The sequence below is a fragment of the Ambystoma mexicanum genome, chromosome 6q, assembly GCF_040938575.1.
Source record: "Ambystoma mexicanum isolate Mex_15411 chromosome 6q, UKY_AmexF1_1, whole genome shotgun sequence".
Taxonomy (NCBI): domain Eukaryota; kingdom Metazoa; phylum Chordata; class Amphibia; order Caudata; family Ambystomatidae; genus Ambystoma; species Ambystoma mexicanum.
In genome coordinates this window covers 61,889,814-61,906,378 of record NC_090937.1, presented here as the reverse complement: position 1 = coordinate 61,906,378, position 16,565 = coordinate 61,889,814, and the positions used below count along the sequence as shown (strand labels likewise).

General features: G+C 47.8%; 1 protein-coding gene and 1 long non-coding RNA gene across 3 annotated transcripts in view; one reads left to right on the top strand and one right to left on the bottom strand.

Annotated features, from left to right (window-relative positions):
- POLR1E (RNA polymerase I subunit E) overlaps positions 1 to 5,201 on the bottom strand; it is a 485,913-nt gene extending 480,712 nt beyond the window's left edge. Inside the window, exon 1 of the mRNA XM_069630483.1 lies at positions 4,623 to 5,201. Coding sequence (XP_069486584.1) covers positions 4,623 to 4,689 — 67 coding nt within the window. The 5' untranslated portion in view covers positions 4,690 to 5,201. The remainder of the gene's footprint in view (positions 1 to 4,622) is intronic.
- Positions 5,175 to 16,565, top strand: part of LOC138515773 (uncharacterized) — a 60,521-nt gene continuing 49,130 nt past the window's right edge. For both annotated transcript variants that reach the window (XR_011282165.1, XR_011282164.1), the window contains exon 1: positions 5,175 to 5,370. This is a non-coding gene — a long non-coding RNA (uncharacterized lncRNA). The remainder of the gene's footprint in view (positions 5,371 to 16,565) is intronic.

Here is a 16,565-nt window from a genome sequence, read left to right as displayed (position 1 = left end):
TAAAAATTGGCCGTATGGCAGGTTTTCTTTGAGCCCTGCAGGGTGGAAACTTGAGAAAGCCAGAAGTGTGTTTTTGTATGTAGGTTTCCTGTATAGGGTGGTGCTGATGTTGGTCTTGTAGGATTTCTAAGTCCAGAAAAGGTATGCTGATTATGCCATCATAGTGCACCGTGAACTTGGAGTTGTTCTGGGCGTTGAGCCAGGCAAGGAACTCTTGTAAAGTCTTCTCTGTGCCTTTCCATATCACAAAGACGTTGTCTATATATTGATGCCAGCACTGCAGATGATTCTTAAAATGTGTTGTTCTCATGGTAGATGGATTGTTTTTTAAACATATCCATATAAAGATTGCCACATCAGGGGCAAATTTATCCCCCATGCTGCTTCTGTGACATTGTTAGTAGAATGTATTTTTATAGATTAAGAGGTTTTCCATCAATACAAGCCTGGTACACTCAAGGAGAAATGCAGTCGGAGGTTCGAGGTTAGTTCTTAGGTCAAGGTATATTGTAAGTATGTTAATACATTCTACTTGGGGAATGCTGGTGTAGAGAGATTCTACATCAAGTGTAACCAAAAGGTCTTCTTGTTCAATTTTAAGATGACTCAGGATTTTTAATCATCTATGCTGTATCTTGTATGTACGATTGCATTTTACTGATGAAAAGGCGTAGAAAAATATTGACATACACTGAAAGGGGGTTCTAGTATTAAATCTATGCCTGCGACTATAGGTCTTCCTGGTGGAGCTAGGACGTTCTCATACATTTTAGGCAGTAGGTAGAAGGCTGGCAAAACGGGATGTTTCTTAGTCAGTAAGGTCTTTTCGTCATCGTTTACCCAACCTTCTTGCCAGGCGTGAGACATCAGACTCAATTTCTGAGAGGAGTCTAGTGGTAGGGTTGCTATTGATTAACATTTACAACCGCAGACAGTATGTTGTTCCCATAATGCTCTTTGTTTTTATGCAAATCACAAGAATTGGGTTCTATATAGGAGGTGTTGCAATCTGGCCGGGCCCCACCCCTTAGCCATGCCCTCCTTCCCAAAGCCCTGCCCCAGAAATGAGGGTTCCGGTCGTTCCGACATACGTGTTTTCCATTTCCAGCACACTGGCTGTGAACATGGCCCTGCTACCCTGGCCTGCAGGCTGACGCCATCGCCATGGTAAGGCCAACACTGATCTGGGTCTCCCCCGATCAGTATGTGTAACCTGGGAGCCCACAGGCTACTGTCATGCTGTGTGACCACAGTCCCATTGTGAGCCTGGGAGGCCCCCCAACAACTACTGGCTAGCCGTGTGATCACAGCAATCAGAGTGATCCATGCAACTGTCCAAGTCTGTGTGCATACAGCAATTTGATTAGAAGGTGGGTGCCCCCAGAAACTGCCTGTCTGGCTCGTGTTCCCACAAGCCAGTCACAACAGATTCCACAGCGTTCATGACCAACATGTAGATAACTATGCACCATTTTAATTAAATAATTCTGAGGTAGGGATCCCCGAAAGATTTTTGGAGAAAGGAGCCACATGACCTTTCCAAATGAAAACTGTCTACCTATGGATAGTGTTGTGTAGTAAACCCTCCCTTGTGTGTTTCCCCTTTAAGGGGATGTGTCCCCCCCGCCGTGTATTGCCCTTTTAAAGATGGGCCATGACTTTGTCATGGCCCAAGCTAATAAAATCCTGCAGGCACGTGGGGAGAACGACTGCAGACTCCATAACAGCATGTACTGAGCGTGTGTCTATTATTGTGGCCTGCAGGCCCACCCTGAACCAGCAGGGCCTGCAGGCCACAATAGCATGGGGCCCTCTGTCTAGACGACAGTCGGGGTCTGTCTGAGCTGGCAGGGCCAGACCTGCCACCCATCGAGGTACTGAATACTACTATGTGCTGGCATCCCATAGCACATCTGGGTGGGGCTGGTACGATGTCCATGGCCAGCCCCCACCCTCCAATCCTCCGAGGCACTGGGCCTCATGATACTGGTGTCATACGGGGAGAGCTGGTGCGATGTCCATGGCCAGCTCCTACCCCATAACACTGGTGACGAGGAAGTCAGCATCTCCTTGAGGAAAACGAGAGCTGACGGGCCCCGCGAGGCACGTTCATGCCCCTCATTTGAGTGAAGAAGGAAAATAGGTGACCGACCCTCATCGAAAGCCAGGATTGGCCTGCGCCCCACTGCATGTGCCATGGTGAAGGCCGGGGCCATCCCGCAGTGTGGCACACCCCGTGGCACCCTGCCGCAAAGGAGAAGGAGCGAGTGCCCCAAGAGGGGGAAAGAAGTTGAGCGGCCACTGCCACGAAGAAATGCAGCCTCGGCTGTGATGTATCGTGCAGTGGCATCCGCTGCATGGAAGAGGTGAGCTGCCCCCCACCGTGAGTGGCGAGGACGAACCCGGATTGTAGGCCGCCCCTGGCCGCGGCCCTCTGCATGGAAGGTGCTTGTGTAGCCAGGGAGGGAGCCTGCCGCAAACTCACCGGCATCCGCTTGAACAAGGTGAGCTACCTCCACTGTGAAGAGGGGCACGCCCAGCGGCTGCCGCCGCATAAAAGAGGAGACATGGCAGCCCCGCCATGCTGCGAATGAGGGAGCTGGCTGGTGACACCCCGACAGCCACATCAAGAAGCCTGGCCGCCGAGACAAGAAGGACGCGGCCGCGAAACGAAACAACATTTACCGGGGGATAGGGGGGAGAAGTGGTCCAGCCATGCTGCAGACGGTAGATCCAGCATGCAACCCTGATGACATCCACCACAGCGGTAGCAAGAACCACTGGGACCCCCCACAGCGATTCTGGGTCTGGTGGCCAGGCAGATGAAGCGGCTCCAGGTGGTAGCAAATGACAGGAGGAGGATCCAGCATACACCCCCGTGGCATCTGCCGCACCAGATGAAGAACCAGAGTTCCTACGGTGATCTGACGCAGTGCTCTCGCAGGAACAGCAGAGGTACCAGGCACGGCGGTAACGGTAGGGAAGTGCTCCAGCCGGCCTGGAGCAGCAACAGGACAGGTCCTGGCACGACCCCGGGCTGACAGGCGGTGAACTGAAAGCATAGTGCCCCAATCCAGAGCGGCATCGGGAAGTGTCCTAGCAAGGTCCCAGGATGCCTGGTAGTAATGGAGATAGCAGCTCTAGGCCAGAGGCGCCCCAGCGGCTGATCCCAAAGCGCAACAAAGCAAAGCTACGGCACCAGCGCCCCAAGGACCACAACGCCTATACAGTAGGACTTCCACCCTCATGCTCCAAGCCATGACATTGGAGTGCGCTGCGACCTGTGCCCGGTGTGCCTCATTAACGATGCTGTGCCTGAGGGATAAGGTGCGCTAAACACTGCCAGGCACGCCGAGAGGATGAATCTCATTGCGCACCAGCAACACTGTGCCACAAGAGTTCCTGGACTGCCTGCCAGTGGTGTCACCCTGCATGCCACGCCGTCGTAACACCAGGTCAACGTGAGCTTGGGGGAAGTATCTGCTGCCCCTCTCGCCCCCCCCTCCCCCAAGTTCAGCCAACAACGGGTGTCCAACTAAACCATGTAGCCCTGCCACCCGACATCGAGAAGCAGTGCAACAGGCAGAGTATGGGTTGCAGCTCATCATGAGTGCTTGTGCGCCCTTGACGCCCCAGAGAACTGCGCTTCGGGGCACCGCCGTAATGTCAAGGGACTACACCGATGTGGCCCCTGGAATGTGCGGCTTTGCCGGTTGTTCAACTGCAACATCAATGGACCTGGACCCGGGAAGTGACTCCTGAACAGACAATCATGGAAGATGAACTGGTCTCCTGCATCCCTGCCTCTGCTTTAAGAGGACTCAGTAAACATGCGTTTTGATGCTGTGAACCTGCATGGTACGTACATGCTTAAAGGAGTATCAGTACAGGACAGTGATGTGAAGCTGTGCTCCTGCATTTGGTAGGGGTGCTCTATATGGTACCAGTGGCTATCTGTGAGTGTCAAGCAATGGTGGCTGTCTGTACCCCAGGTTAATAAAGGGTTTGTAGCTGGCAGTCCAGAATACTAACCCACGACTACATACTCAACCCAAGAAGATGGAGTAATGAGGCTCACGCCTCGGCATCACCGCTGATGGATAAAAATCTATCAGTAAGAAGAATCGTACGTGGGGAGAACGGCTGCAGACTCCATAACGGCATGTACTGAGTGTGTGTCTATTATTGTGGCCTGCAGGCAACGTTGTCATGGGGCCCTCTGCCAAGCCCCTCATACGCCCATTCACTTCTATGGGCCTCTCACCCGCCAAAAAGAAAGTCGGGTGTTTTCACCCGCCTTGGTGACAAAAAAGGTTGGGAGCTATGCGAAGCCCCCACCCTGCAATCCTCCGAGGCACTGGGCCTCATGATGCTGGCGCCCCAGAGCTGGTGCGACGTACATGGCCAGCTCCTATCCCATAACAAATAGTTCAAAACTACTTGAATAGAGGCACGGGTGATAGCAATCAAGTTTTATAACGCTGGAGTCCTTTAGGAGAAGGAACTGCAGAAACGAGCTGGCTAAGAAACACGCCCCACCCCAATGTTTGTAACAGAGTTGAAAGGGCCTGCCTTTTAATACCGGGTACGAGCGTAGGTCTTAAACAATCCAGCAAACTTACCCAGCAAAGCAGGATGTCCTTCGGACTGCTCACCAGAATGTAGCCAAGACGCACGCACCGCAGCCATGCTGGCTTCTTGTGCTGTCCCTGCCACTGGAAACACTCATACTGCCCTCTACCCTAGTAATGGAAGTCGAAGAAAGACAATAGCTCCAAAACGATGGCCATATTGGAAGGGTGATCATAGCAACAACCCGCCTCCTCTTCCTGACGTCACCCGTGTGATTTTCTGGAGCAAATATTATGAAGCGTTTCCGGACTCCGGAGCACTTTAAGTGAGAGAGAAACGGGAAGGCTCTGGCTGTCGGTCGGTCCAAGTCCAACTAGACTCTGTGTGCCTTTAGCTATCAGCGGTTGGGGTGGGCGGAACGTTTCTCCAGGACCCTGGGACGTTCGACTTATTCTTGTCTCATGTCATTTTTCTGAGCGGCAACCGGTGTTGTATGGTATCCTGCATCCCCATGGCAGCATGAGGGAGGCTATGTGCGGCAATCTCAGGATACCATACAACCGGCAACCAGAGTTTGCCCGCTCACTGAAATTGCTCGGAACCGCTTCACAGCACCAAAAAATCACAATGATGACGTAGGTAGTCAATGTCACGTGACGAGGAGTAGGCGGGCATTGCTATGTGTAATACGGCAAGACGCTACGGACATTGGCCCGCCGGGTGGAATGTTCGAACCGGAGAAGGGTGCAGTGCTGCCCCCTCCGTAGCAGCCCTGAACCTCGTTGCCAGTGTAATAAGGTAGGTTCCGCACTCAAGATGAGTTCTTTATAAGTCTTTAATGTCTCCAAGTACAAGATAGTTCATAGGAGAACAGACACCGGCTTCCCACCCGGCGGGCACTCATCAACTGACTCTTTGTTGCCAGTGTAATAAGGTAGGTTCCGCACGCCAGTGTAATAAGGTAGGTTCCGCACTCAAGATGAGTTCTTTATAAGTCTTTAAGGTCTCCAAGTACAAGATAGTTCATAGGAGAACAGACACCGGCTTCCCACCCGGCGGGCACTCATCAACTGACTCTTTAGAACGCACGCACGCACTCAAATCATACAATGCATTCCTGCAGGCGCATGCATTCCACTCCATTTACGCTCCATAGTAATGACAGCCCACAATCACAGATTATAACACTATGGTCCGTTTCTTGAATGGGACTAACGACTACCTGGCCACAAACCCACGCGTACATTTGAGTCTCACAAGAACCTCATGTGATATCATGTCACGTGATGGTGCTAACTCATGCTGGCGGGATGTTTCATTGGCCTACTGCTACTACCTCTTCTCGCGAGAGTGCGAGCGAGTTGGTGGTGTTCTGTAATATTTGGTATCCCATACCGATCCGGTATCCCCTGGCCTTCGGCTGCCTTCGGCTCATCGCTGATTGGCTGTATTACGCCTGAGCAGTGGCACCTCTTCCGAGCTGTCACAGACATAAGCAGCAGAGCACCGCGCAGCACGTTGCTGTAATAGATAAAAACACTGTTCATTCTGAGAGAAAGCTTTGCATTAAAACGCGAGGCTGTCCCTGAGGAAGCTGCTGATGTAAAACTTTCTCTCAGAATAATAAACAGTCATTAATCTATACCCACAACGGAACGAAGCTCGGCATTGCATAAACTTTAACTTGTCATTAAAATAGGAGGCTTCGACTGAAGCCATTAATGACTCGTTACAGTTCATGAAATGTCGAGCTGCGCTTTGTGATAATAACAAGACAGTTACATCTCAGCGATATGATTTTGTCATGAAGATGTATATTACTGCAAGTACATGGTTTTTTGTATGATCTTTGTAAAAGTTGATGTATGTACCCCCTACGCACCCCTCTATGCAGTGTCAAGCAAAATAAAATAAAGGTTAAAAAAAAAAAGACAGTTACATCTTATGAAAAGCCTCCCTATATTATCCTGTAAGTGGAGTATTCAGCATTGCAAGATGTGGTGAGGGGGACAGCCACGTTCTCATTCGCGCCCACAAACCGCCCACCCCTGCCCCAATCTATTTTTTTGGTAACATTACTAGTGGCATCTCGCATTTTAAGACAACAAAAATGAAAAAGGGCAGAATCATTACAGATGCAGGTAACTCATCTATTAGAGCTCTGTCCAGGCGCTGTGGGGCAAAATACATACACATCAACTCATTTGCATATGGATTGCACCAACAGAAATTACTTCACAGAAAGCAAATCGCAAGGAGCATCAACAGTCTTTGATACTTGGAGGCGCCATGCAACTGACTTTAGAATATGTTGTCATAAGTAAGCCAAGTGGCAAATAATTTTCTGGTGCAAAATACCTAAATTGCATTGTTATATATGGAGCAAGTCAGGCTTTTAAAAAATAATAACAGCATGATATATTAAAGCTTTGAAGTGAATCACTTACAGAGCTGCAGATAAGACACAGTCTGATTACATGGTCTGCCCAGGATCACACACTTTGGTTAAATGGTGAAACTGGGATGTGGACAATTTAAGCAACTGAGCACTTCTTCACAGTTTTAGTTTATATAGATTTTTATTAATGTTTCCCTTTGTATTTCATCTGCTTAAATAATACTTTATCTATGTAACTGGAGGGTCAGCTCATGAACAAGTGGAAGGACTTAAGAGCTAATGATACTTGAAACGAAAGGGATGGCGCCCTGCCACTTACTTTTAGTCTCTTGACCTAAACATTTTGGTCAAGGCTAAGTTATTCAGCATGCTTAGTATGGCAAAAGCTATTTCATTAAGCTAACTGTCATACATATACAAAAAAGACGAGCTTTGGAGCCCTTGAAAGGTGCACTGTAGCTTTTTATTTAGCCATTGTCAGTGAATGCAGGGGGAATTTTTTTCCCGCATTTAAGTCTAACATGAAACTAATTCGTTTTCTGGTGTACATAAGGATCAAATTACAGTCATCTTATTAAACAAATGCAACAAAGAAAAGATAGCAAAAGCTTAAGGGAAATTAACAAACAAGGCAAATGAATGCACAATCGATAATTTGCCTAGATGTGCAATGGATGCAGCGAAACATGGTGTATTATTTAAACACAAGGCAAACACCTATGTGGGATGTGTGGAGTCCAGACCATGTGTCAGAGAAAAGACTTTCTTTCTTTCTGAGACTGGGTAGATTTGTTACTGGCTCCTAAAGGAAAGGGACCTAGTCGTTGGTCAACGACTAAAAACGGATCGAGTTGTGAAGCGGGAATGGGGGAATAAAGCCCTCAAAATGATGTAGTCCTGTGACGTTTCGGCGGAAAGCCTTCTTCATTTGCCTTGACTTGGTCTCCCCTATATGGAAAACAAAGGAAAGAAAAGAAAAAGAGGGAAATGGGCTCAGAAAATATTGTAGCGCTCGTCTAGGAGGTTCAAATTTGATGCTAGTTATACTGGCATGCAATAAAATCTAATTGAGACCATGTGAGTGAACAATATGTCATTGTCCACTGGCTTGCTGGCACTTGGTTACTGACCTGGACAGTAATCAGAAAGTGGTGTTTTCTTCCAGTTGGTGGTACCAGGGGACTGGGAAAAATGAGTGGGGGACCTCTTCAAGCAGTAGGAGGGGATTTCTGCCGCTAGGTAACTGGTGTGCTGTATGCACTTGGGTATTGGGAAAAATATTTAAAAAACACAGAAAGCATATATGTATGAGTAAATAAATGGTAGTCACTAATGTGTAGTGGAATGCTTGACTAAAACAGTTGACATACAAGTACCTGTTGGCACAGTCCTGCAGCCGTTTGGAGATTCTTGGCTGTGTTCAGTTGTGCGAGGACCTTATGAATGATGCTTGTAAAAGGCAATCAGGCGGTGGTCCACATATTGGTGGGGCTCCCAGGATTATGGGGTGTGAATTTTGCCGCGCCTTAATGTGGCTGCAGGGCCCTGGAAATGAGAAACCAGGGTACAGTTTATCAAGAAGACGCTCTAAAGAGATTCAGAAAAATCTGATGCTATGAGACTTCTGAAAGCAAGGGGCGGAAGGCGCCCGCCCGTGTTGGGTTGGATCGTGCCGTCGTGAGAAGACAGGAGCTTAGGACATGGGTAGCTTCCATGGCGGGGGCGGTAAACCCCCGGCTCCTTCGTGGCAAGCCCTGCAGGGCGCTCTTACCTATGTGTCCGAAAAGTGAGTCGATCGCTTTCTTGGGCTGTGGAGGTCGGCTACGAGAGCCGGCGTCGGAACAGAGACAGTCAGAGCTGCGTCGCAAGTACGCTCAGCGCAGGCGCAGGTAAGAAGTGTCTGTTCCCCTGCACATGCGCAAACCATGTCGGTCCAAGGGTTGGCATGGTAACCGAACAGTTTATGCGAAGCGTAATATGGCGTTAAAGGAGTGGGGTGGAATCAGAGCTTCTATCGTGTGGGCTGTGAATGGGAATATTGAATAGGGAAGATGTTGGTTGCGATTACGGAGGGCACAGATGTACATCCCCCATATACTGGTAGATTCTTATGGATTGAATAGTAAGGCAGTTTGTTGCCGCAATGATTGTAGGCTGCGTGTTGTTTACAAAATAGACAGTGACACAAGCATTTCAAAACTGAAAGTAAATATGCTCAGCATCAATTGTTGTGCGTATGATGATACAGTATATATATATGTACAAGTGATACCAAATAGGAGTGAACCATGGCATATGCAGGAAAGACAAGGTTGGCACAGGATGAAACCCATTAGCAAATAAACTCTTATTGTGCATAACATTAATTGCTTTGCATGAAATGATTGCGTGTACATTTTCACGAATGGTACATAAGGAAGCACATTGCTAGTTAGTGCTCCACTTTATAGAAAATGTAAAGCACCTAACAATACGAGGACATGATGTGTACTTGTGCGGTCAGGCGTTGATAGCACACCTGGCATATTGCTCGAGTACAGCCACATAGTGGACTGTCCTATTTGTGTGAAGGAAAAGAAGTGGTGGGTCCCCCCACGAGTTTAGTGAAAGGGGTAGGGACTAACCGGTCATCTGAAGGTATTTGGCATGACCTCGTTGAGACCCTTAGTAGTAGCCTTAAGTTTAAAAATCCACCATGATTCCTTATTGTTCAACGCATTGGATGCATTGGTGGTGTTGGCTACTGTATCTGCAATCCACCAGTATATATCATCCGCATTATGTTGATACTCCATGAAGTGCGAGACTAGTGGTGCTGTGTGGACTCGACATCGAATCCTAGAGCGATGTTCGCCAATTCTTTTGTTGACTTGCCTCTGGGTCTGGCCAACATATCTGAGTCCGCAAGGACATTCAATGATGTAGACCACATTTGTAGTTTTACAATTTGAGAAATGTTTGATCTTCCATTCCTTTCCTTCAATTTGGAATGATGTTGTTTTCCTAGTAAACCTGCACACATTACATAATACTTTATAGCAATGCCTTGGAAGCAAAGCACATTACATAAGAAACTACCCTTTCATTATTAACTTTAACTATACATCATTATAGAAATATGTTGAGGAATAAGAGGATGGATTTAGTTTTATTGTCCCCATCCTGCATGCAAAGTCACAATAGCATCATGCAGATTAATGTGAGCCTAACAAACCCCCCTTGGGTAAAGCCATACTCATTATTTCATAAAGCCTGCAGCAATATGCAACCGTCTCACACCTGATCATTCCCTCCCATGCACATTTCTAAATGGACAAATGTTCCTGCTAATAGTCCACCCTCTCTTCCATTAGTGCCTAATGGTTCACATTGAAATGCTCTTGACACAGAGCAACTTGCGAGCCCCTCTGCTGCTGCCTGGAGCTCCTTGGGACATTATCCTGGCAGAGGCTTCGGAAAGAGTAAGGTGTCCTGCTGCCAGGACAATTACTGTGCTGAGCAGGAATTACTCAGCACACATTGTCCTGCCAGGGGGACACCTTTCCCGTTTGGGCACCTTCATTGCGGTGCCTAACAGGAGAGGTGGCCCACATAAGAAAGTCCCAGTCAGGCTATCAAAAGAGCATGTGGGGTGGCAGTGTGCCCTCCCTCAGCACCCGCTCGGTACGCTACTGTGTCCAGGTGTTCTCCAGCCGACCAAGATATGAAGCTTTACAGTCCCTGGTGCCACATCTATGAGTTTATGAACCACCCTTGTGCATTTCACCCATCCTACGGATTGAAGGGCTTCAACACACCACATAAGACTTCCTCCATTAGGTTCTACACTTTTTTTGTCAAAATGTTATATTCAAGAAAGAGTGTGAACAGTAATTTCAACAAAGTGATACATCCTCATCATATACCACCACAGATTCCTTACATAAATCAAGAAATGCAACCTTTCAAATACAAATTTCCATCAAAGAGGCACTAATAAAAACAACCACAAACAGCAATACATAAGGAAAGTCGGTGAGTACAAGGTGTGTTTGTGACAGACAGCAACAGGAACATCGACAAGACGGAGCACACTGATACAACAAGCATTAGCAATGCAAACAGTTTGGGCTTTTTTGTAGGCATGGCAAAGGCACTTGTCAGGCACAGTCGTATTGGTATTAACTGCCCATTGGTAGTTGCAGGTGCAAAATGTGGCAGTATCTGGGCATCTAAGCAGTGCCCGGCAAGTTCCTAATATTATACACAAGCCAAAACTGTTGGCTTTGCCAATGCTTGTGCTTAACAGCACTTCAATGAAATCAACACAGAGTGCTTATAAATTAAGTGGCTGACTGCAGACCTGGCTTCAGCATTTTTATTACACCAGTAGCGTGTTTACAGCAGCAATTAAGTCTGCAAGCTGTGTGACCCTCCTCATATGCCGACACCTGAAGGGTTTCTGTCAAAGAGGCTGATACCTTAAAAGTAGGTACTGGGACAAGGAAGAGGAACATGGAGGTAATATGCCTGAGAGATATGTGTAGAAATGAGTATTTCTACACATAAAGTTGACTTACGACTGTGCCGGCACTGTTGTTACCAGACCGGCACAGTATGACTCTGCGGGCAGGTGCCGACCCGCCCGCAGAGTTTCATGGAAGCACCAAAACCGTTATTAACGGTGACGTTGCATCCTTGGTCCCCATTCCCATTGAGTCCTATTGGACTCAATGGGAATGGGGACAAACAGAATTACCGGCTTCTGACTTCCCGGCCACCGGGGTTGGTGTTACTGGGAAATCAGGTGCTGGCAATTTTTGTCGGGTCTGGCGGCAACCCACTGGTTTTACCGGCAGGGTTACCGCCAGACCCGTAATGAGGCCCATAGTCTTGTTATTGTTAACAAGATACAGTATTATTCTTCATAAAGTACCTATGCTGCTATCACACCCGGCTGGTGTGCATAGTGTAGTTCATTCCACAAGCAGGAGAGCCCCATGGGAGCAACCGCTCTGCCTGCCGCTCTGTGCTTTTCTGTGCAGCGCCCTGCGAGACCCTCACACGCCTCCTCGACCACGAACGGCGTGCCCTTGTGGCGTCGGGCAGAGCGTTGCGGGCAACACAGTATGCTGTGCCAAAACATCAACACAGTAGGCATACATGGTTGTGCTTCTCACCCCTTACAGCATCTGCAGGTAAGAAGCCCTCAATTCCGAACACAAGTGGGATAATGCTTTGGTGCATGGGTGCAGCAGGCACGCATTATGTTGCCTCCCTTTTACAATGGCCTGGGCTCAAACCCTGAGTCAGGAGATAAGAGAGATGTTGTGCTGCTGCAAAGTGCCACATCTTCTCTCCTGCATGTCCTTTGGTCTCACGTCCTTAGTTCAGAAGATGTGCATGAGTGGAGTACTGTACTCATGTATTCCTCTTTTGTGCAGATCAATACAGAAGCCCTGCCGGATTATTTGTCAGTGAGTAGGATTGATATAGCCTTCCCTTTCAAACCCCACTGCCACAAGCTTGTTAAAGCATGTTCGCTGCTTCTAGTGCAGTTCTTGGTGTAATCCCCTGGTTTAGCAAAGTCTTCCATACCAGATGATACTCTTAGAAAGTGGAACTGTTCCTATTTCATCAACCTTGCGGCAGTGGAAGCTGCCAATGTTGTCAACGCTGTGAGGCCTCATTAGAATATGTTTCACCATGAAAATATATTAAATAAATAAAATAAAAATTGTACCTACTCCTGCTCACATGGAGATCACGGTAGCAAGTGTATTAATGTTCTCCACAGCAATATTACCAGTCTAGCTATTTTATAGGCTGTGTATATCATACATTTGTTAAGCAGGAGATGCATACAGCAGGCGCAGGCAGTATGTAAAAACAGAATAATTGGCATGCTTATTAATGCCGTTCAAGGGTGCCCCAGTGATTGGTTGTGTTCCACAGGTGGGTATTATATTTATAACATGTGTTTATCCCTTCCATGATGATTTTCTGGATGCCATATTGGGTGCTGGAATGGTAAGTGGGGAGCAGGTGCAAGTGGATCTCGGTCACCTGGCCTAAGCTCCGCCCACCTGGTGCCTTCCTGCCTGCTGCTCTTTTTCACCACTTAGCAAGCCCCGCCCACCTGGTGCCTTCCTGCTTGCCGCTCTGTTTCCCTACTTAAGGAGCCCTCCAGCCTCTTTTCCTTTGCAGATGGGGAGCAGGTGCAAGTGGATCTAGGTCACCTGGCCTAAGCACCACCCACCTTCTTAGCCCTGCCTCTTCTTTCCTGCTCTTAACTATTAGATCAAGGGCGTCTCTCGCCTGGGCGTCCTAAGCGAAGGGCAGACGAAGAAAAGGGCAATTCCTGTTTGGGCCTGCTCAGACCAGGAGGACCCAGGGCCCGACCCCCTGCTCAGACAGCAGGTACGCATGCACCAACATGTGTTACCCCTTCTGTCCCCACAGGCCATCCCCACCCTCTCTGGTCCCCCTGTGATGTTCCCTTGTGCCCCAACCCTTCTCGCACACAGGTGTTGCCTGGTTTGCTTGATTCTTCTACCCTGCTCCCCCTGCCCCCTTCCAGGCTACTTCTACAGGAGTCTGTCCTGATAAATTCTGGTTTCACCATCACCGTCTTGTGGCCAATGCTGGATTTGACTTTTATGGACTTCATCCGTTCACGGTGCGTCACTCTTTCTCAACTCTCATGCTGGATTTCCTTTGCATCTTGTACTCATGGTGGCCCTGAATCATGCTGTTCCCATCTTCATCTTGTATTCTGGCTTGCAACATTATGCGTTACTACTGACGTCTGCAATTCTATTCGCTCTCCACTCTTGCTTCGCCACTCTTTTTGGCTGCTTACTCTCTGTTCTCTCCTCTTTTCCCTTCTCCCTTTTCATATCTCCTCCCCTTACTTTCTTCTATGCACTTACTCTATCAGAATTGTCCCTGGACCTAATATGATAGCAACCTCGTCTGTTTCCTCCACACTTCCATTACTGTTTTTTCCTCCGCACTCCACCTCCAGCACTATCTGAAATGTCGTCAGGCCTAGTATGATAGTCGCTTGTTTTGTTCCTCCCCTCCCTTTCTGCACCCCTCTCCCTCACCTTTTGTTTTTCTCCAGCTCTACCAGAAATGTCGTCAGGCCTAGTACGGTAGTCGCCTGTCTGTTTACATTTCCTTCCAATTCTCCCCCTCCCTTCCTTATCTATGTCTTAGCTCTTGCACTATCTGAAATGTCGTCAGGCCGAGTACGATAGTTCATTTCACATCCTTGCTGTTCATGGCCTGTAAGAATGTCGTATTTTCCCTTGTTCCCTCCATTGCCTTGAAGCGCTTTGAAACACATTGTGTATAGGCGCTATATAAATAAACTATCATCATCATAAGTGTTTGTCTTTATCTCTCTCTCTACCTGTCTCTCTCACACAATCTTTGACAAAACCCCCTCCATAAACTAAATGCACTCTTGCCACTGCAATAATACACCTTGACCATTAACCTCATATAATTTCAAGGTCTTTGATAGACCCTGAAAGTATAAAAGGTGCAGTCTAGAGGTGTTCCTCAGATCTCTGGTGGGGACTCAACCCACAGAACAACCTTACTGGCTGAACAGATGGCTATAGTTGGCCATGGTCCATAATCTCTGTCCATGATAGGCAAGACTTGACCATGATTGGCGATGCTTGGCAATGGTTAGCTATGATTGGGGATGGTGGGCCAAGGTTGGCAATGATTGACTTGGGTATAGGCAACTGTGGTTGGTTTGGACGCTGGCAAATGTCAGCAATGGCCAACTGTGTTTGGCAATGGTCGCCTGCTGTCTGATCCTAAAAAACGTTTGGTAATATGAATAATGCAAAATGCAAAACCTTTTAACTGCAGATAACCAAGACTAAAGAGAGTTCAGCCAAACAAAATCCAGACTCTGTATCTGTCTCTGCCAACCCTTATGTCATGCTTTCGCCTACTTGGCGCTTATCTGATCAGGTTTCATTTTGGAAACGCTTTCAAATTGCGTCCCGATCCAAGATTGCTCCCAGACGCTCTTGCCACGCGGTGACATCATCGCGTTCACATGCTCGGCAACATCTGATACCCGGAAATAAATAGAGGTTTTCAGAAAGCTTCTCGCATTGCAATCGTTTTGTATTGCGGAACGCTAGTTTGCCTTGCAACATCGTGTTTTCTACTTGTTCCTGGTTCCTGTAAAGACAAATTCCCAGAATAACAATTGTACCTGGAACGTCTTCTCAGCACCTTGTTTTTTTTCCCCCTCAAGGTTTTTTTCCCCCCTGGGACCTTGCTCCCGGGGTAGCCGTAGTGCTTACCTGTTATCCTGTAATCGGGTTGCATGGTGGCTACCTGAAAGGACAGGCCTTACCTCTTCCCAGCAAAGGAGTCCAGAAGCAAAGAGGTAAGGACTGAACCTGACGCCTTATCTCCTAGTCCTCATTTAGGGCATTAATTTTGGCTCACATGCAGAGGGGAACTAAACCACCACCTGATGGAGCCAAAACTTATAAATTCAAATGTAATCAGTACTCAAATAATTCTACTAAAATAAAAAGTCAAATAAAAAATGAATCAAATAAGAGATAAAAGTAAGTTTGAGTCCCTGTAATATAGCCAGGGGTGTTAATGTCTCTGTTACAGAGATATACGTGTATCCTACGGGTCCGAATTTCCCATTCCCAGTTAGATTGCACAAAGGGTTAATATGCCTGCTCTGATTTGTCTGTTACATGCACTGCACATACCTACCATTCCAAACAATGCAAGAGCTGTAGCCCCTGCAGCCCACCCCTGAAAAACAGAAAAATATATTACATTTGCTCCTCACAAAAACAAATGTCCCTTCTTCTGGGTGCTCCAGCACGGGAGCAGGACTTTTTTCATTTCAATAGGGCACTGCTGCTACACCAGAATGGGACAGCCTTTGAAAAACTGCCCATGCTGGTGTGGCAGTGGCGCACTATTTAAGTGATAAGCTCTCCGCTCGTACACATCAGCTTGGAGCTTTTCATTTAAATAGGACGTTGCTGCTACACCAGTACAGGGTAGCTTCTGAAAGGCTTCCCTGAGCTAATGTGGCAGCGGTGCCCTATCACCCACCAGATACAGAGGGACACCCTGCGGCAGACCGGGCTTACAGCCGCCCGTCTGCCTCATGGGGTAGAGCTTGCTGAGGTGGGTCGTAGAAAGGTTCTGGACCGAACAGGGACATGCCTGTACTTCAGATTCCCATTCTAGAATCAGAAGACGCTGCTCTAGTATTTGTGTGAGTGGGTGGGGGCTGTGCATGGGGGATGTAGCCGCTTCCCTCGTGTGCTGAGGAGGGACACATTGAAACAATCAGTGAGGGATCCTTGCATTCTCAGTGTCCCAAAAACGAGTCTGTTTGGGTTGTAGCTGAAGACTGTGATGGGAGGCAGGCCTAGTTCTCAGTTGTCAAACCCTCAGAGGAAGCCACTCCCCAGGGTTATGATCAAGCTCAGTGGGACAACTTGTCAACTAACTGCCAACTCACCCTAGTTTTGGCAGAGCCCCCATTGTTTGTGATTGCCCAGATACAATTCCCTTTCACACTTTCCCTTCAACACAAAAAAAA